The sequence below is a fragment of the Chiloscyllium plagiosum genome, unplaced genomic scaffold (genome assembly GCF_037043375.1).
Source record: "Chiloscyllium plagiosum isolate Xiang-an unplaced genomic scaffold, Cpla_swu_hap1 HiC_scaffold_11, whole genome shotgun sequence".
In the NCBI taxonomy this organism is placed as follows: domain Eukaryota; kingdom Metazoa; phylum Chordata; class Chondrichthyes; order Orectolobiformes; family Hemiscylliidae; genus Chiloscyllium; species Chiloscyllium plagiosum.
The window spans coordinates 25749067-25770916 of record NW_028270149.1 but is presented as its reverse complement, the minus strand read 5'-3'; the positions used below and the strand labels follow the sequence as shown (position 1 = coordinate 25770916).

General features: G+C 40.2%; 1 protein-coding gene across 1 annotated transcript in view; it reads left to right on the top strand.

Moving 5' to 3' along the window:
- Window positions 1-21850, top strand: part of LOC122557360 (palmitoyltransferase ZDHHC15B) — a 105764-nt gene that overhangs the window by 70331 nt on the left and 13583 nt on the right. The window contains exons 4-8 of the mRNA XM_043704992.2: window positions 6853-6973; window positions 10807-10876; window positions 16294-16326; window positions 17620-17740; window positions 18168-18300. Coding sequence (XP_043560927.1) covers window positions 6853-6973; window positions 10807-10876; window positions 16294-16326; window positions 17620-17740; window positions 18168-18300 — 478 coding nt within the window. The remainder of the gene's footprint in view (window positions 1-6852; window positions 6974-10806; window positions 10877-16293; window positions 16327-17619; window positions 17741-18167; window positions 18301-21850) is intronic.

Sequence of the window (21850 nt, the reverse complement as noted above, 5' to 3'; positions counted from 1 at the left end):
ACCCATTGCCAATGTTTGATATTACAAGACACTACTACAGAGTGGACGATTGCAAGGTGGGTTCCTCAATCCTTTCAGTGCGATTGGATGCTGATTCAGGTCGTACTATTGAAGGTAGCTGTTGAGAAGGCCATGGAAATGAAAGTTGTTTTGGACTACTTTTTTCATATGTTGCATCAAACAGCACTGGCAGATGCCTGGCTTGTGATTTTCTTTATCAGTTCTAGGATTTAAGCTGAAGCAGGAAAAATGTGTGCTAAATTTATGGATGAGTAAATAAACAGCAGAGGGAGAAGCTTCTTCTAAACACAAGGCTAGATTCAAAACTGTAAGACATTCAACTGTTGCAAGCAGCCGTATGAAACTTACTGCTGCGGTAGTTCATAATATAGTCTGTAAAATTCTATAATACTGTAAGATCCTTGTAGGATGGTATGCAACACTGGGTCTTATTTTTTATTGTATTCTGTGTTCTCCTTTATAATTATTATTTACATTAGTTATGTTCAGACTTGTGCCTTTGGAGCTGAGCAGATAGCCTGCTTTAGTCTATTGGCAGAGCCTGCTTAGACTGATTTTTAAAGATTCTGAGACAGCTACTGATGTAGTGGTCAGACAGGACAGTTCTTGACTTTCACTTCCTTATTGAATGAATAGCAAAAACCCTGCTAACAGATACTAGTGAATTGTCCATTTAAATATGTGCTTTATATAACTGCTAACTAGTGCTCAATAACAGCACCAGAGTATAGCAGGTCTTTGGTTTTAAAATTATTGCTGCAGATAGATTCTCCAAAATCAAACCACAGAGTCAGAGTTTTTTTTTTGGAGTAGATTTAGGTTCAGTCTTGTATTATCCATTTTGTTTTGCAGTGCTAGACCTGATGGTAAACAGCATCAAGCTGTGGGAATGAAACAGCTTGAGAATTTATAGGGGTAAAGGGAATTTTAAGACCCTCTGACAGCCTTTCTAATTTTTTGCTGTTAGAATAGAACTCTAGCTAATGCTTCATGCTCAGTGTTGTTCACCCATTTTGTTTTGACACTTGTAGTATTCTGTTGACATTAGTTTGACCATCACCAAATCCCCCAACATTAATAACCTGAATATCTCAGCATTAATGACACGATTGACCAGAAACTTAATTGGACCAGTCACTTTAATACGATTGCTATAAGAACAGATCAAAGGTTGTGTATTTCATAAACTCACCTCCTCATTCCATAAGGGTAAAAACAATGACTGCAGATGCTGGAAACCAGATTTTGGATTAGTGGTGCTGGAAGAGCACAGCAGTTCAGGCAGCATCCGAGGAGCAGACAGCATCTAATAAGACACAAATCAGGAGTGTGATGGAATACTTTCCACTTGTCTGGATGACATCAATAGTGGGAAAACTGATGGAGGCCATAATATGGGATATGGTAAATATACACTTAGAGAAAAATAAGTTAATAATAGACAGCCAGTATGACTTTGTCAAGGGCAGGTCATGTCTGACAAATTTATTAAGTTCTTTGATGAGCTGACACAGCCAATGGATGAGGATAGTGCTGTGGATGTTGTATATTTGAACTTTCAGAAAGCATTTGATCCAATGCCATATGGCAAGCTGGTTAGCAAATTAGAAATGTTTGGAATTGGTGGGCCCTTGGCATCATGGATTAGAAGTTGGCTAAAAATTGGAAACTGAGGGTAGGTATTGATGGGCATTTCTCAGATTGGAGACAAGTTGAAAGTTCCCCAGGGATTGGTGTTGGGATCCCTGGTTTTTTCAGAATTATACAAATGATGTGGAAATGGGTGTTGAGTGCAAAATCTCAAAATTTGCAGATAATACAAACTATGGAGAATAATGAATTGTGAGGATGATGCTTAGTGACTTCAAAGGGACGTTAACAAGTTGGCCAAATGAGCAGACACTTTGCAAATGAATTTCAATGCAGAGAAATGTGAGGTAATACATTTTGGTAGAAGAAACACTGAGCGACAATACAGGCTTAATTGTCCATGAGATGAGATTAGATTAGATTAGATTCCCTACAGTGTGGAAACAGGCCCTTCGGCCCAACAGGACCACACTGACCCTCCGAAGAGTAACCCACCCAGACCCATTTCCCTCTGTCTAATGCATCTAACACTATGGGCAATTTAGCATGGCCAATTCACCCTAATAGACAGACACACGGGGCAGGAATCAAACCTAAAACTGAGTGCTATGAGACAGCAGTGCTAACCACTGTGCCGCCCCAAGATGAATACAGGAGCAGAGGGATCTAGAGTTCACATATATATTTCTCTGAAGTAGGCCAGGCAAGTTGACATGGCTGTGAAGATGATTTATAGGATTCTTGGGTTTATAAATAGAGGACGAATATAGAAACAAGGAAGTGATGCTACAAATCATTGGTTAGACCACACTTGGACTGTTGTGTTCAGTTCTGCATACCTTATTTAAGGAAGGATAGAGTAATAGAGATTTACAGCACGGAAACAGACCCTTCGGTCCAAACAGTCCATGCCAACTAGATATCCCAACACAATCTAGTCCACCTGCCAGCACCAGGCCCTTATCCCTCCAAACCCTTCCTATTTATGTACCCACCCAAATGCCCTTTAAATGTTGCAATTGTACTAGCCTCCATCACTTCCTCTGGCAGCTCATTCCATACAAGTACCACCCTCTGCGTAGAAAAGTTGCCCCTTAGGTCTCTTTTATATCTTTCCCCTCTCACCCTAAACCTATGCCCTCTAGTTCTGGACTCCCCACCACTGGGAAAAGACTTTGTCTATTTATCTTATCCATGCCCCTCATAATTTTATAAACCTCTATAAGGTCACCCCTCAGCCTCCGACGCTCCAGGGAAAACAGCCCCAGCCCTCTCCCTATAGTTCAAATCCTCCAACCCTGGCAACATCCTTGTAGATCTTTTGTGAACCCTTTTAAGTTTCACAACATCTTTCTGAAAGGAAGGAGACCAGAATTGCATGCAATATTCCAACAGTGGCCTAACCAATGTCCTGTATATCCGCAACATGACCTCCCAACTCCTGTACTCATGACTCTGACCAATAAAGGAAAGCATACCAAACGCCTTCTTCACTAACCTGTCTACCTGCGACTCCACTTTCAAGGAGCTATGAGCCTGCACTCCAAGGTCTCTTTGTTCAGCAACACTCCCGAGGACCTTACCATTAAGTGTATAAGTCCTGCTAAGATTTGCTTTCCCAAAATACAGCACTTCACATTTATCTGAATTAAACTCCATCTGCCACTTCTCAGCCCATTGGCCCATCTGATCAAGATCCTGTTATAATCTGAGGTAACCTTCTTTGCTGTCCACTGCACCTCCAAATTTGGTGTCATCTGCAAACTTATTAACTATACCTCTTATGCTCACATCCAAATCATCTATATAAATGATGAAAAGTAGTGGACCCAGCACTGATCCTTGTGGCACTCCACTGGTCACAAGCCTCCAGTCTGAAAAGCAACCCTCCACCACCACCTTCTGTTTTCTACCTTTGAGCCAGTTCTGTATCCAAATGGCTAGTTCTCCCTGTATTCCGTGAGATCTAACCTTGCTAATCAGTCTCTCGTGGGGAACCTTGTTGAACGCTTTACTGAAGTCCATTTTGATCACATCTACTGCTCTGCCCATATCTATCCTCTTTGTTACTTCGTCAAAAAGCTCAATCAAGTTTGTGAGACATGATTTCCCACGCACAAAGCCATGTTGACCATCCCTAATTAGTCCTTGCCTTTCCAAATACATGTAAATCCTGTCCCTCAGGATTCCCTCCAACAACTTGCCCACCACCGACGTCAGGCTCACTGGTCTATAATTCCCTGGCTTGTCCTTACGACCTTTCTTAAACAGCGGCACCACGTTAGCCAACCTCCAGTCTTCCTGCGCCTTATCTGTGACTATCGATGATACAAATAGCTCAGCAAGAGGCCCAGCAATCACTTCCCTAGCTTCCCAAAGAATTCTAGGGTACACCTGATGAGGTCCTCGGGATTTATCCACCTTTATGGATTCTCATGATCTCATTTCTGAAGGCTTCCCATTTTCCAGCTATCCCTTTACCTGTGAACATCTGCCCTCCAATCAGCTTTTGAAAGCTCTTACCTAATACCGTCAAAATTGACCTTTCTCCAATTTAGAACTTCACCTTTTAGATCTGGTCTATCCTTTTCCATCACTGTTTTAAATCTAAAAGAATTATGGTCGCTGGCCTGAAAGTGCTCCCTCACTGACACCTCAGTCACCTGCCCTGCCTTATTTCCCAAGAGTAGGTCAAGTTTTCACCTGCTTTAGTAGGTACACCCACACACTGAATCAGAACATTTTCTTGTACACACTTAACAAATTCCTCTCTATCTAAACCCTTAACACAATAGCAGTCCCAGTCTATGTTTAGAAAGTTAAAATCCACTACCATAATTACCCTATTATTCTTACAGATAACAGATCTCCTTACAAATTTATTTCTCAATTTCCCTCTGACTATTAGGGGATCTATAATACGATCCCAGTAAGGTGATCATCCTTTTCTTATTTCTCAGTTCCACCCAAATAACTTCCCTGTATGTATTTCCAGGAATATCTATCCTCTGCTATTTAATTTAAGGTAAGAGAGGTAGGCAGTTAGTGAAGGAGTCTTCTGTGGCTATCCCCATTTCAAACAAGTATGCTGTTTTGGAAAATGTAGGGGGTGATCGATTCACAGGGACATAGTACAAACAGCCAAGTTTCTGGTATTGAGACTGGCTCTAATGCAATAAGGGGTATGTCGGGTTCATAGAGATCAATTGTATTAGGGGACTCTCTAGTCAGAGGTACGGACAGGCATTTCTGTGGCCAGCAGTGATATATCAGAATGGTGTGTTACTTCCTTGGTGCCAGGATCAAGGATGTCTCAGAGAGAGTGCAGAATGCGCTCAAGGGGGAGAGGGGCCAGCAAGAGGTCATTGTCCACATAGGAAGGGAAAAGGTTGAGATTCTGAAGGGAGACTACAGAGAGTTAGGCAGGAATTTAAATAGGAAGTCCTCTAGGGTAGTAATATCTGGATTACTTCCGGTGCTACAAGCTAGTGAGGGCCAGAATAGGAGAATAGAGCAGATGAATGCATGGCTAAGGAGCTGGTGTATGGGAAAAGGATTCACATTTTTGAATTATTGGAATCTCTTTTGGTGTAGAAGTGACCTGTACAAGAAGGACGGATTGCACCTAAATTAGAAGGGGACTAATATACTGACAGGGAGATTTGCTAGAGCTGCTCAGGCGGATTTAAACTAGTCAGGTGGAGGGTGGGACCCAGGGAGATAGTGAGGATAGAGATCAATCTGAGACTGGTCCAGTTGAGAATAGAAGCGAGTCAAACAGTCGGGGCAGACAGGGACAAGGTACGACTGATAAATTAAACTACATTTATTTCAATGCAAGAGGCCTAACAGGGAAGACAGATGAACTCAGGGCATGGTTAAGAACATGGGACTGGGATATCATAGCAATTACAGAAACATGGCTCAGGGATGGACAGGACTAGCAGCCTAATGTTTCAGGATACAAATGCTACAGGAAGGATAGAAAGGGAGGCAAGAGAGGAGGGGGAGTGGCGTTTTTGATAAGAGATAGCGTTACAGCTGTACTTAGGGAGGATATTGTTGGAAATACATCCAGGGAAGTTATTTGGGTGGAACTGAGAAATAATAAGGATATTAAATTCCTGGAGAGAGTTCAAGGGAGATTTACTAGAATGATACAAGAATGAAGGAGTTTAGATACAAGCAGAGATTGGGGAGATTGGGTTTGTTCTTCTTGGAGCAGGAAAGATTAAGAGGTGATCTTATTGAGGTGTTCAAAATTATGAACAATTTTGACAGGGTAAACAAGGATGATCTACTTCCATTCGTTGGTATGTCAGTAACTGATGGCCACAATTTCAAGATTGTCAGCAAGAGAGCTGGGAGATGAGAAACTGCTTTACTCTGAAGGTTGTTAAGATTTGGAATGTGCTGCTTGGGAGAGTGGTGAAAGCAGATTCAAAGGAGATTTCAAAAGATAGCTGGATATATACTTGAAACGGATGACGTTTGAGGGCAACCGAGATAGGACTGGAGAGTGGGATTAGCACTTTCAGGAACTAGTACAGATATGATGGGTTAAATGGTCTCCTTTTGTACTGTAAAACTCTCTGATTCAATGAGCGCAGCTTCACCAATAGCTTCAACCTCAGGAAGATCCAAGCAAAGCAACTCACTTGATTGACACCCTAACTGCCACTTTAAAATCCACTCAGTGTACCATTGTGATTGCAGTGTATCCCATCTCAGAGATGTGTGGCAGGGACACATCTACCCTTTACATTTGGTATTATAGATCCTGAGTATTGCTGACAAAAAGCAGTTTCAGCAGGATGTATATTTTTTCAGCAAGGTATCAAGTCTGCTTCAACAGCAGCCCCCAAATGCACAATTTTAACTATTTAGAAGGACAAAGATAGCAGGTGTACAGAAATACAAGCCTACTCAAGTTCCTGTCCAAATTGCACATCATCCTGACTTGAAAATATATTACTGTTCCTCCTGATGCCATTGTCAAAGTCCTTGAACGCTCTACCAACAAGTACTGTGAAAGAGCACCTTCAACACAGACTGTAGTGCTTCAAGAAGACAGCAAACTACCACCTTCTTAAGGAAGGTTAGAGAAGGCTAAATGCTGGCCTTTCATAGAGTCATAGTCATAGAGATGTACAGCATGGAAACAGACCCTCCCAATAATATCCATGATGAATCAATCAAAAGAAAATGTTTGATTTTGTTGCATTTTTTATGTGCTTATAGTTCCAATTGAGCAGAGCTGATAAAGAAAAGTATGAGCGAGAAGAAAGGCCTGAAGTACAAAAGCAAATTCTCTTGGATGCTGCTAAAAGGTTACCAGTGTACACCAGGACTGCAGCTGGAGGTATCAGGATCCAATCTCAAATGGAATTTTTCTTTAAGACAAAATGTTATCCGTAAACAAGATGATATTGGGCTATAAGTATGACAGTCGGTATGTTGTTGGCTTCAATGACATTCGTAAACTATGATAAGAAATAGGAGTAGGCCATCTGTTGAGCCTGCTGCGCCATTCAATAAGATCATGGGTGATCTGTTCGTGGACTCCGCTCCACTTACCTGCCTGCTCACCATAATCCTTCATTTATTTATTGTTCAAAAATCTATCTATCTTTTTCTTACAAATATTCAATGAAGTCGCTTTAGCTGCTTCACTTTGTAGGGAATTCCACAGATTCACATCCCCAAGGGTGAAGGAGTTCTTTCTCAACTCAATCCTAAATCTACTCCCCCATATTTTGCGACTACGCCCTCAGTTCGAGATTCACTGGCCATGGAAACAACCTCCCTGCATCTATCTTATCTCTTCCCTTCATAATTGTATATGTTTCCATACAATCCCCCCTCATTCTTCTAAGTTTCAATAAATATAGTTCCAGTCTACTCAACCTCTCCTCATAAGCCCAGTCTCTCAATTCTGGAATCAACCTAGTGAACCTCCTCTGCACCCCTCCAGTACCAGTACATCCTTTCTCAAGTAAGGAGACCAAAACTATATGCAGTACTCCAGATGTGGCCTCACAAACACCATATACAGCTGCAGCATAATCTCCCTATTTTTAAACTTGATCCCTCTAGCAATCAAGGACAACATTTAATTTGCCATCTTAATTACCTGCTGTACATACAAACCAGCTTTTTGTGGTTCATGCAAAAGGACACCCAGGTCCCTCTGCACAGCAGCATGCTACAATTTTTCACCATTTAAATAATAGTCTATTTTGCTGTTATTCCTACCAAAATGGATAAATTTCACATTTGCCAACATTGTACTCCATCTACCAAACCCTTCCCCATTCACTTAATCTATCTGTATTGCTCTGCAGACTTTGTGTCCGCTGCATACTTTGCTTTATCACTCACTTTAGTATCAGCTGCGAACTTTGATATACTACATTTGGTCCCCAATTCTAAATCATCTATGTATTTGTGCGGCACCTTGTTGTGTGCCTTCTGGAAATCCAGATACACCACATCCACCAGGTTGCTCGTTATCCACACATGCTCATAATGTCCTCAAAGAATTCCAGTAAATTAGTTAAACAGCTAAGTTTAAAATAAATTTCTCCACCAGAGTAGTCACAATTGATCAGGAGTAAAAGTAAACTTTTGGTATTGACATGCAGTATTCCATGGCCCAACCTACTCTAGGAAAATTACTATTATCTAAATTGATACCTTAAAACTAATAGGGAAAAAATAAGGAATAGAGTCTTGTGGAGGATCCATCATTACCGGTTTGGAAGTCACACAGGTTGCCTCAAAACCTGATCCGTGACAGTGGGAATTCTTCTGACAATGATGTTTTGAAGATATGATGCATGCAGACAAAATCAGTTAACTTTGTTCCTTAGTTGGGACTGTTCTTCAGAACTGAAAGGAACTAGAAAATTATGTTTTTATGCTAGTGACAAAAGGGGAGGAGGAGTAAACGGAACAGATGGTGAGCATACCCAAAGCCAAAGATGGTAAAGAGGTGATAGATATGCAAAAATAAGTGTAAAAGTTAGCTGTGAAAAGAAGAAAATGAATCCATTCTACTGAGAGAAAATGGCGGGGTGGGGCATGTAAGAAAAATGGAGTACAGAGGTCATTTGAAGTTGTGAAACTCAGTCCAAGAGGCTCTAAAGTGCATACATGGAAAATTAGGTGCAGTTCCTCCATCTTGCATTGAGTTTCATTGGAATATTATAGAAGGCTGGGAATGAAAATGTTAGCATGGGAGGAAAGTGGTTTATTGAAATGGTAATCAACTGGAAAGTCTGGGAAATTCCTACAGTCAGAGTAGAGGGGTTCCAAAAAGGGGTCACTCAACTTCCATTTGGTCTCACCAGTGTAAGGGAGACTACACAATGAGCAGTAAACGTAGTAGACTAAATTGAAAGAAGTATATGTGAAATGCGGCTTCATCTGGATGGTGAGGAGGGAGGTGGTGAATAGGAAAGGGTTAACATCTTTTGTAATCACAAGAGAAGGTGCCATGGAGAGAGGAAATGTTAAGGGTGATGGAATAGTGGATCAGTGTGTCACGGAAGAAACCATCTCTGCAGGATTCTGACAGTGGAGGGGCGGAGAAGATATGTTTGGTGGTGGTATCCTGTTGTAGATGGCATAATGATAGAAAATTATCCTTTGAATTCCGAGGCAAGTGGGTTTGAAAGTGAGGACAAGGGATATTTTACAGACACGGTTCAGGGCCCGAACCACAGTGAGGGAATATCCTCTATTGAGGAAAAAGGAGAACAAGTCAAAGGTATCCCAGTGGAAGGAGGCATCATCGGAACAGATGCAAATAGATGGAGAAACTGGAAAATAGAATGGAGTTCTTCCAGAAACTAGGTATGAGGAAGTACAATCAAGGTAACTGTGGGAGTCAGTGGGTTTGTAATAGATAGTGGTGAACATGCCTATGCCTAGAAATTGGAACAGTGAAATTCAGGAAGGGATTGGTCTGAGATAGACCAGGTGAAGGAAAGATGGAAATTGGAAGCAAGATTGATTACTTTTCCAGTTCTGGACAAGACCAGTGCTGATGACACCATCACTATATTAGACCAAGTGTCGTAGGTCGCTCCTCCCCCGCCTCCATACAACTGGAACAAAGAATATTCCATACCTCTCAGAGTGACAGGCGGAGCTGGTATCCATGCGGGTACCTACAGCCACAACTCTGACTTGGATAAAGTGAGACAAGTTAAGGTCAGGAGAAAGTGAGGACTGCAGATGTCAGAGATCAGAGTCGAGAGTGTGGTGCTAGAAAAGCACAGCAGGTCAGGCAGCATCTGAGGAGGCTATCATGAGTGGTCATAATTTTAAGGTGATTGGAGAAAGATTTAGAGGAGATGTCAGAGGTATATTCTTTACACAGAGAGTGGTGGCTGTGTGAAATGCACTGTCAGCAGTGGTGGTAGAGTCAGATGCATTAGGACATTTAAGCGACTCTTGGATAGCCAGATGGAAGATAATAAAATGAAAGGTATGTAGGTTAGTTTGATCTTAGAGTAGGATGAAAGGTTGGCACAACATCGAGGGCGAAAGGGCTTGTACTGTTCTATGTTCTCTAAGTTCAGAGGGGCAGGAACATGCTGAGACTTGAGCTCAGACATTCTGGCTCACATGACCACTGCACCACAAGATCTGCTTCAAGTTGTTAAACCTGCTGTTTTGGAATTGGAACCCTTGTTCTCCCAAGCATTCACCTGGGCCTTTGGATTACAAGCCCAGTAACACTATTAGTGCGCCACTATTGTGATCTCAATTATTCTTTGAACAGTGCCTGTCTCCTGTGTACTTTTAATAGCATAACTAATAAATCATTAACAGATTCCAGATCCTGACCACTTCTGCATAAAAAAAGTTTCTTCTTGCCAATCTTGCTTCTTCTACAAACTACCTTAGATCATTATCCTCTGCTTCTTGGTCATTCTATAGTTTCTCCCTACTTAAATGCTACTGATGCTGAGCATCTCTACCACAGCCCTTCTTAATCTTCTACAGAGAAATTTCTGCCACAATTTCTCTGAGTTACTTCTAATTAAATTCTATGAAATGATAATAATTAAACAGGAAATTTTTAAGATAGTTTTTAATTTAAAAAAATGTTTGAATTGAATTGCTGGATGTGCAAGTACTTTCACATATATTTGGTGGTTCTCATCGTTGTTTTCTTTTCATTAGCCATCCGATACTGTGACCGATGTCAACTGATTAAACCTGACCGCTGCCATCACTGCTCCATTTGTGATACGTATGTATTTCAGGTTTTTTTTTCACTAAGAAAATCTGGAGTAAAAATAGGTTCATTAGATCAGTCACATCATGAAGTATATTCGATGCACTCTGAAATCCACACATCACAATTGCAATTGTAACAACTACTCACCTGTAAAGAAAAAAAAATTGCATCGATTCGAATGCAGTGCAGCTCATTTGAAAACCAGCTGCTTGCATGCAATAGACATTTTGTCTGTAGGTATATATTAAGTGTTACCATGCAATTAGGGGCACAGTTAATTCCCTCTCTTTTGAAGAGTGCTTGTTATGTTGACCACACTTCCTGCCTCTGGTTCATAATTCTCATGAATCTCTGCTTCCCAGGTCACCAGTGATACTTGTAAAAGTGCATTCTGTATGTTCCCATCTGTCTGTTTTGCAGGTAGTGCCAGAATGCTTCAGTTTGAACCTAATTTCATGTTTGTGAAACTGACAAAATGCATTGAAATGCCTTGCACCACAGTAGTATGCTGTTCCCTCAAGATGAGGGAATAGCATTTTTTTTTAGTATGTTAGGACTGCATCTGCTGACATTTTGGCAGCAAAATCTTTTAAATGAATTGAAATAAAGAATGATAAAAATCTAACAATCATAAAAAAGGAAGTGAAAAAGCTGTTAAATAAAGTGGATTTTGAAAAAGGTTTTAGAATCAGCTTTCTATTGCATGCACACTTGAAACAAAATGAGGTGAGCATGCACAATAGGAATTTATCATTGGATGGTTGGTGTCCACAGATATTGTACTTAAGTTGAGATGGAGATGAACAAATTCAAAATAATATTGAGAATGTTACAAGATCATGAGAAATATACAAAACGTTTAAACCAGCACCGAACAAATGACTAAATGTAATTATTAAACATGACAAACTGATATTTATTATATGTAGAATTACTATAATTATCTGATATGATAAATGTTTGTTTCACTTTCTCAATCCCAAACTAGAATATATTTCTGTCCAAATTCTAATAAATACTGAACTCTTTAGCTGCACTAAGCATGGAAAGGCATATCTCCAAAAATGAAGTAACATGCAGTAGTAAGCAAATGAATCTACTGCCTTCAAAGAAGCTTGCAGATAGTTGAGAGAACTCTTAGTAGAAGTTTCAGAATAGATTACCAATCTGATGTCTCCCAACAGATTAGTAATGCCAAAGCGATGGGGACAGTTGCAGCATAATGTGAAATAAATAAAAATACAAGAAAGCTTGGAATAATTTTGTACACACTGGGGGAAGGGGGAAAGCATAAGTCTGCCAAATTGTTGAAATGTCAGATGATTAATATTGTTCTCTGTAGATCACATAACCTAAATTGAATCATGGATTGAAAATTACTTTGTCCTGCTGAAGCTCAAGATAAGTTCCTGGATTATTTTTCTGGCATTAAACTTTCCTTAAAACATCGTTTGGGTCTTTAATTTGACGCAACTTATCATTTTTCTTTCTTTCTCAGATATTTGTGATCCTTGATTTCTGGCCTTTTACACATCAGTGACTTCAGTTGTTCCTTGTTGGCAGCTTAAGACATAGCTAGGTTCAAGAATTCTTTCCCTAGGCAGAAACTTAGAAGCAGAAACTTTGAAGCCTTCAGAAGCAACCTGGGCAGATCTACACAGACTTTGAGAGGGTAAAACAACTGATCATTTGATGCAGGTATTTAGAATAGACAACATGTAGGAGAACCTGAGGAAGGTAATTTCCTTGAAAAACTTAAAAATTAACAGCCTACATCATCAGAACCCATGCAGAGAACAACACCACTTACAAGTTCCCCTCCAGGCCATCCTTTCAGAAATATATTGTTGTTCCTTCAGTGATGCTGGCTGAAAATCCTCCATCTCTCTACCAATGGATTTTGAGGCTACCTACACCAAATGGACTGCAGCAGTTCAAGAAAGCAGGTCATCACCACCTTCCCAAGGACAACTAGGGAACAACAATAAGTACTGGCCCAGAGCACAACAGCCACATCCGTGAGTGCATTTAAAAAAACATTCCAGCAGGCAAGTAGCCACAGTGGCCAATAATAACAGGGTTGTCCACAAGCCCTTGGCCTAGTAGGAATATTTTACCATCACACCCACAAGCCGTGGTGGCTAGAAGGTGGGACAATAAAAACAAGGCCAATGGTCAGGGTCAAAAAGGGACAGTTGAGAATGAAAAGGGATTTCTTCCACAAAGCAAAGTCTGAGGATGGAAGTGATTCCTAGATGGAAAGATTCCTGGTAAGCAAGTAGGATTTACTAGATACATCCAGGTCAATTTAGGAAAAGGTGCATTCACCACCCGATATGGCCTACTGGAGAGGTGAGCAAATCCATAACTGTTTTAGGGAAACTTTGTCAAAAGGAAAAATAGCTCCCTATGCCTCAAGTCAATCAGATAAACCCATAGTCATATTTGGGTATATAAGCATCTAAATCATTTTATTGGGAAAAGGCATGACTTTTCCATCAGAGAGTGCATTAAATGCCAAGGTTTGGACAAATAATATTGGCAGCAAGGACATACCCATTCCTACTGGGTGCATCTTGTGTGCCATAATGTCTGGGTCCCTAATATGGGGCTTACATATAATTTGCCTGTGGACAGGGTTGACCAACTCCAAGGGACTGAACTGACAGAGGCAAAGGTAATGGCTTTCCCAGTAGTCTAAGGAAGACCAGATTAAGGAGAAGGAGCAGTTACAGAAAAAGACGCAATGTTTCCCCCTTCCAGTATAGAGACCTGGTTGATAGGTAACTAAGCTCCATTGCCTGAGGCCAAATTGGCACTACAGACAGATGACTGCCATTTGATTATCCAAAACCTTGATCAGGGATTTGGCTGCCTGAATTCAATGATAATTAGGTCTTCTCTGTTTGAAATTCAGTAAGCCAGCCAACAGTTAAATAAATTGACCCAAACTGCTCAAGTTGAAGCTGAAGCTGAATGTTCTGAAATGGGACCATGTTAATAATGTGAATGCCATATTAATAATGAGGTTCTGACTTCCTCACAGACCTAAGAATGATGGTAAACCAGACAGGAGTTTCACCTTGGTACTATTAGGATATATTGTGAATAGCCCACAAAAGTCCAATAGCTGGGCATGCAGGAATCTGGAACCCAATGCACAAAAGTCAGCATTTTACTGGCCTTGCCTGCAAAAGGATACAATACAATTTTGTTAAACATGCTATGCATGCCAAATTGTGGGGAAACTCCAACCTTCCAGAAGACCGACAAGAAGAAGTAATTTTGAGTGGTCTGAATAAAACACAGCTAAACCACCAGAGTCACAAGTGGCTTTTATAGAACAATTTCTTCTAGATCCTCAAGATGATAATCGGGGCATACTACCACGATACCCCATAACTGGGACAGAGGGCTTGAATTTCTCTTGCTTACCACCCAAGATTCACCCAATAAGTCAATTAGTTTTAATCATTTTGAATTAATTTATGGGCACAAGGTAAAAGATCCTTGGATCTAATCCAGAAAAGTAATCAAAGAAAATTCTTCTATGCTAACACTAAACTATAAAGGAGATTAAATCACAGAATTATAGAATTCCCGCAGCGTGGAAACAGGCCATTCGGCCCAACACATCCACAACAACACTCCAAAGAGCATCCCACCCAGACCCTTACCCTGTCTCCGTAGGCCTGCATTTCCCGTGGCTAATCCACCTGACCTACGCATCCCTGAACGCTACAGGCAATTTAGTATGGCCAATCCACGTAACCTGCACACTTTTGAACTGTGGGAGATAACCGAACCACCCGGAGGAAATCCATGTAGATACTGGGCGAATGTGCAAAATCCACACAGACAGTCACCCGAGGCAGGAATGTGGCCTGAGTTTCTGGCGCTGTGAGGCTGCAGTGCTAACCACTGAGCGACCATGCTGTCCTATCATAAATGCCACAGTATCATATTTCAATACAGAATATTGAGTTCACCGAACAAAGCTGTTGATGGCATCTAAAGGGACCTACAGGACCAAACCAGTATGTACACTATAATCTCGCACAGTGTGGATATGGGAGAGTCTCCTGTCCTGCAACAATATCTTTATCACCTAGGTACCAAGAAAAAGGCCCAAATGACAGTAGAGATATGATACATATTGGAAAGCTGCAAGATTGAAGTCCAGTCAAATGAGATCAAGTTCCCAATTGTGCTAATGCCCAAGCCTGTTTCTCAACCAGCAAAATAAGGGTGGACTCCTACCCACTTCCTCACTGGGAGGGTTGAATTAAATGGATGTCAAAGGCCTTCTGTCTGCCAATAATTATGTGATTGGTTCCTAAGTAGCTAAACAGCTTGGGGCTGTGAAGACAATGGGAAAAACATAGATCTGACTTTGTTCTGTGCAGGAAAAAAAACACTTTAAGCCTGAAAAAAAAAGATATTTTTACTTCAGCAGCTGCTGTAATAAGTCAGATCTTTATGTAAGTGTGAATGAGTCATGCTGTGTCTCCTGCAAACAAGTGAAAGCATCCAGAGAAGGAAGATTGAGAAGTAGCATTCTGATCAGTACAAGAATCATTTCAGCAAACATTGCAGCAGGGCCCTCCAAACTGCTGCCCCAATCTTTCCTGTATCTACAACACCCATGTTTTTTTTCTTTCTCTCTGCCTGTGTCTATATCTATATGTGTGCATAAAGGGGGAGCTTATAAGGGGGTTAGCATTTTAACTATTAAAGTTACATGCTTACAGATAATAATTGTTTATGTATAGTGAGAATCTATTGAAATGAATAGTCATTCTTGTAAATACAGAAACCTGGTGTGTGCTTTCTTTCAGTAGCCATTAAGTCAGGTACACTTGGGGATTCTGTAGTTTTTAAAAAAATCTTGAACTTTTTCGATGACTCTGGAAATAATTTTAATTAATTTCCAGCACACTATCACAGTGAGGCATAACATACCACCCATACATTGAGACTTTGATACATTCTGATCTTAAAACACTAATCTTTGTGGAAATTTTTTTTAAAAACACAGAATATCAGACTATTTCAATGTAGTCTACTATTGCAGCCCTATCACTCAAAGAGTTTTTACTTTGCAGGGAAAAGCAACCTAATAGCTGATGTTTGTCCAGAATTCAACCTTGTTTCAAATAACCTGAATACCAAAGTGGAAAAAAGTATATTAGTTAGATTTAAAGGGGCAAATTAATATCCTGGTATAAATAGATCACACATTTACCACAAGAAAATGCAATGTTTTTCTGTTAAAATTGTCAACTAAATTTTTCTTTAAGTATTTTGGAATTCATTGTACTGAAAGACCAACAATTATTTCCCCTGGACTACTTGAGTATTACTTTTTTAAAATGTTCTTTATCGCTATCTATCACTTATTGGATCTTACTATTGTCTTTGTTTCTTAGATGTGTGTTGAAAATGGATCATCATTGTCCATGGTAGGTTCAAATTTATATTTAGTGACCTCCTAACCCTCATTGGTGACCAAAGTCAAGAGCAATTCCTAAACCATTTATAATTCTGTTGCATTTTTGTTGCACACAATAATTTCTCCCTTGGTATTAAATGCGTGGATTGTAGAGTTATCCTGTCACAATTTAAGACCATTGAATAATCACTTAAATTGTACATTCTGTTCAAGTGATTCTCCAATAATTTTTACCATGTTATCTTGGCAATGAACTTTGAAAGCCCTTCAAGAATACTTTTTAGTTATTGTTCAGTTGTCATTCTAGCTGTAAAGCTATAGTTTAGAAAATTAAAACATACATTTAAATATAAATTAATGTTACTATTCTAACACTACTTAATTTGCAAGACCTGAGAAGTATCACTTCTTATCTGATTGCATGCATTATCACTTAACCTGTCTCCCAAATTTAAAAATCACACAACACTCCGAAAGCTAGTGCTTCCAAATGAACCTATGGACTGGTCTTGTGTGATTTTTAAATTTGTCCGTCCTAGTCCAGCACCGGCACCATCTAGTCATCTCTCCCAAATAACTGAGTGGGACATTGAATTCAGAAGAGCAGATCCTCAAAAGTAGATTTTCTCACTATTTACTGTCTTTAACAAAGTCCTTCTTAGAATCAAGTTGCCATTTTATTCAAAACAAAATACAAGCAGTCCCCAATTTACAAACATCCTACTTGCGAATGCTCATACTTTGAAAGCGAGCCGGTACAAGGGTGTATTGATGTTAATTTTAAATATCCAACACACAAATGTTTCCTTGCATTCAATTATTTTATATTGTCCTGTATTGTGTTCAGATTTGCATACAAAATAATTTGCAAATGGACTCGAGTGGAACCCATTCGCAACCTGGGATTGCCTGTAACGTCATTTGTTTCGGGAGTCTGTTTGCATTTAAACCCTGGTATGCATAGTAGTGAGCATTCATTTCATAAACAGTTCATCAAACTTTGGCATTCATCGCTGAGTCAACCTTTTTTGGGGAGGTACTGGAGAATTCACCCTCATGTCCTAGTCAGTTATCTGTCAACTAAATCAACACAAAAATAGAATATTCAGTCAGAATCTCACTTTGTTTGGAATTGCGCTATATTCATTTGGTAACCACATTTCCCATATTGCAACAGGACTATATTTTAAAAGTAATTAATTGACTAAGGTGCTTTGGGACATCTCAGATCTTGAAAACTGTTTCTGTCTTTATCATTATGAATGAAAAGACCATGTCATGATTTTTTTTTCTCTCTTTTTAGGGTGAATAACTGTATTGGATTCTCAAACTACAAATTTTTTCTTCTTTTTTTGGGGTATTCCATGCTGTATTGCTTGTTTGTTGCTGCCACTGTTCTACGATACTTCATCATGTTTTGGACGGTAAGTTCTATTTTGCAACTCTCTCCTCACTCAACATTGATCTGTTTCAACAGGGCTATTGGATAGTAGGCAAAAGTGGGAACTCCAGATGCCTTTTCTCCATCTTCCCATCTTCCTCACCCAGGGATAAAGAGAACAATTGTAGTACAGTAACTACCAACTAGACTAAAATCAGTTACCTTATTACATATTGCAAATTGAACTTAGATCTTTTCAACTGCATAGTGCTGCATCAAGTTTTGTCTTTAACCTGATTTATTAAATGTAAACTAAGCACTTATTAAAATGCATTGAACACCAGTGATTTTTTTTCACTGCATAATACTTGATTTCAAATAAGTCAATAAATTAAGCCTTGGAAATTCAGTTTCTTATGTCTCACAATTATAGAAGACCAATCTCATTCAATAACTTTATTTGCTGACAGGGTGGTCTATCTGACGGTCGTGCAAAATTTCATGTACTGTTTCTTCTGTTCGTGGCTGTAATGTTCTTCCTCAGCCTGATGTTCCTCCTTGGTTACCATTGTTGGCTGGTCAGTTTGAACAGATCTACATTAGGTAAGAGTTCAGCAGCAAGTCCACAGTGTTGTGCACTATTAAAGAGATAATGTAGTTTAGAAATGTTATCTCTTATCATTAAATGAAGAATTAATCAAATTAAATGTTATCTTTGAAGGAGGATAGTATTACAAGAGTTAGTTCCCTGACTATGTTTGCAATTGACTTGTTAATGTTTGCATACGTGATTGTCTAAAACATAGAAACTTAGAGCAGGAGTAGGCTATTCAGCCCTTCGAGCCTATTTCTCCATTCAATATAATTATGTCTGATTGTCTGTCTCAATGCCATAGTCCCACTTTCACTCTGTGTCTCTTAAGTTTTTAGATATTTACGACCAGTAACCTCTCTTTTTTAATATCTTCAGTGGCCTGGTCTCCACAGTTTCTATGGTAGCAAATTTCACATACTGGCCACTCTTTGGAGAGGTGGTTCTTCATCTCAGTCCTAAATGACTTTTTCTGTATCCTGAGACTGTGAACCCTACTTAGAATTGATTTTGTTGTCATGGAGTAGATTGGTGTAATTATCTTCAAACAACCTGCTTGAAACTCAAGGGGAAAGTATTGTAATAACCCAGAGACATTCATAAGACCGTAAGATGTAGGAGCAGAAGTATGGCATTTGGCTCATCAGGTCTACTACACCATTTGATCATGGTTAATATTTTCTCAACCCTATTGTCCTGCCTTCTTCCCATAACCTTTCATCCCCTTGATAATACATTCAGTAACTTGGTCTCCACAGCCTTCTATGGCAATGAGTTCCACAGATTCACAATCCTCTGGCTAAGAAATTCCTCATCCTCTTAATTCGAACGAACCGTTCACTCTGTGAGGCTGTGCCCTTTGGTCCTTGTCTCTTCTATAGTGGAAACATCTCCACATCCACTGTATCCAGGCTTCTCTGTATTCTTTAAGTCTCAATGAGATGCCCCATAACCTTCTAAATTCTAACAAGTACAGACCCAGAGTCTTCAACCGCCCCTCTTGACAAGCCCTTCATCCCCAGAATTGTTCTTGTAAATCTCCTCTGAACCCCCTCCAATAGCAGCATATCATCTTTTGAAACAGGACCCAAAATTGTTCACAATATTCCAAATATGATCTGACCAGAGCAGCCTCAGCAGTACATCTATTGTATTCTTTCCCTCTCAAATGAATGTTAACCTAGCATTTGTTTTCCTAACTGTCAAATGAATCAGCACGTTAACCTTAAGAGAAAGCTGGACTAGGACTTCTAAGTCCATTTGTGCTTCTCGTTTCTGAAGCTTTTCTCCATTTAAAAAATAGTCTCCACCTCTTCTTCCCAGCAAAGTGCATAAGCTCACAGTTTCCCACATTGTATTCCACCTGCCACTTCTTTGCCCACTCTCCTAACCTATTCAAGTCCCTCTGCAGCCTCCCCACTTCCTCAACATTCTCTATCCCTCCACCTATCTTTGTGTCATCTGCAGACTTAGCAACAACGTCCTCAGTTCCTCCAGTTTTGATTCATTGTGATCTTACTTTTGCGAGAAGTGGTAGAATTCAGTGAACAGCATTTACTTATTTACCAGCTGACGCAAATTTTCCAAAGGTTTGACAAAGCAACTGGAGGGATAATCAACTCTCCTTCTGTGGGGTATTACATCTACAAATAAGCTGGACCAGTAGGTTTAACACCTCATCATCTAACAATATGGCATTTTCTACCTGCCGAGCATCCTACATATTCGTCAGTAAATGACTTACTATGATAAGAGTTTGTTGTTTAGTGTGGGTTGCAATAGGTCATACATAATGGAACAAAGGTTGCAAGTTTTCTTTCTAGGGAAACTTGGCATGTTTATGCAAACTGTTATTCACCTTTTATACATGTAACGGTAAAGCCCAAACTGTAATACGGCTCGATGTACAATAGACAATAGGTGCAGGAGTAGGCCATTCGACCCTTCGAGCTAGCACCACCATTCATTATGATCATGGCTGATCATCCACAATCAGTATCGTGTTCCTGTCTTATCCCCATAACCTTTGATTCCACTAGCTTTAAGAACTCTATCCATCTCTTTCTTGAAAGTATCCAGAGACTTGGCCTCCATTGTCTTCTGGGGCAGAGCATTCCATATATTCACCACTCTCTGGGTGAAGAGGTTTCTCCTCAACTGTTCGAAATGCCCTACCATTTATCTTTAAACTGTGTCCTCTGGTTCTGGACTCACCTATCAGCAGAAACATGCTTCCTGCCTCCAGACTGTCCAATCCTTTAATAGTCTTATACGTCTCAATCAAATCCCCTCTCATCCTTCTAAATTCAAGTGTATACAAGCCCAATCACTCCAATATTTCAACATATGATAGTCCTGCTATTCCAGGAATTGACCTCGTGAACCTGTGCTGCACTCACTCAATAGCCAGAATGTCCTCCCTCAAACCTGGAGACCAAAACTACACACAATACACCAGGTGCGGTCTCACCAGGGCCCTGTACAGCTGTAGAAGGACGTCTTTGCTCCTATACTCAATTCCTCTTGTTATGAAGGCCAGCATGCCATTAGCTTTCTTCACTGCCTGCTGTACCTGCATGCTTGCTTTCATTGACTGATGTACAAGAACACCTAGATCTTGTTGTACTTCCCCTTTACCTAACTTGACTCCATTTAGATAGTAATCTGCCTTCCTGTTCTTGCCACAAAAGTGATAACCACACATTTATCCACACTAAACTGCATCTGCCATGCATTCGTCCACTCACCTAGCCTGTCCAAGTCACACTGTATACTCATAACATCCTCCTCACATTTCACCCTGCCACCCAGCTTTTTGTCATCAGCAAATTTGCTAATATTACTTTTAATGCCTTTATCTATATCATTGATGTGTATTGTAAACAGCTGCAGTCCCAGCACAGAACATTGCGGTACCCCACTGGTCACCGCCTGCCATTCCAAATGGGACTTGTTTATTACTACTCTTTGCTTCCTGTCAGCCAATTTTCAATCCAAGTCAGTACCTTGCCCCCAAATACCATGTGGCCTAATTTTGCTCTCTAATCTCCTATGTGGGACTTTATCAAAGGCTTTCTGAAAGTCCAGGTACACCACATCCACTGGCTCTCCCTTGTCCATCTTCATAGTTACAGCCTCAAAAAATTCCAGAGGATTAGCCAAGGACGATTTCCCCTTTGTAAATCCATGCTGACTCTGACCTGTCCTGTTTCTGCTATCCAAATGAGTCGTAATTTCATCTTTTATAATTGACTCCAGCATCTTTCCCACCACTGACGTCAGGCTAATCAGTCTATAATACCTTGTTTTCTCTCTCCCTCTCTTCTTGAAAAATGGGACAACATTAGCGACCCTCCAATCCGCAGGAGCTAATCCTGAATCTTGGAAAATAATCACCAATGCATCCATGATTTCTAGAACCACCTCCTTAAGTACCCTGGGATGCAGACCATCAGGTCCTGGGGACTTATCAGCCTTCAGACCTAACCGTCTATCCTTCACCATTTCCTGCCGAATATAAATTCCCTTCAGTTCATCCATTACCCTAGGTCCTTCAGCCAC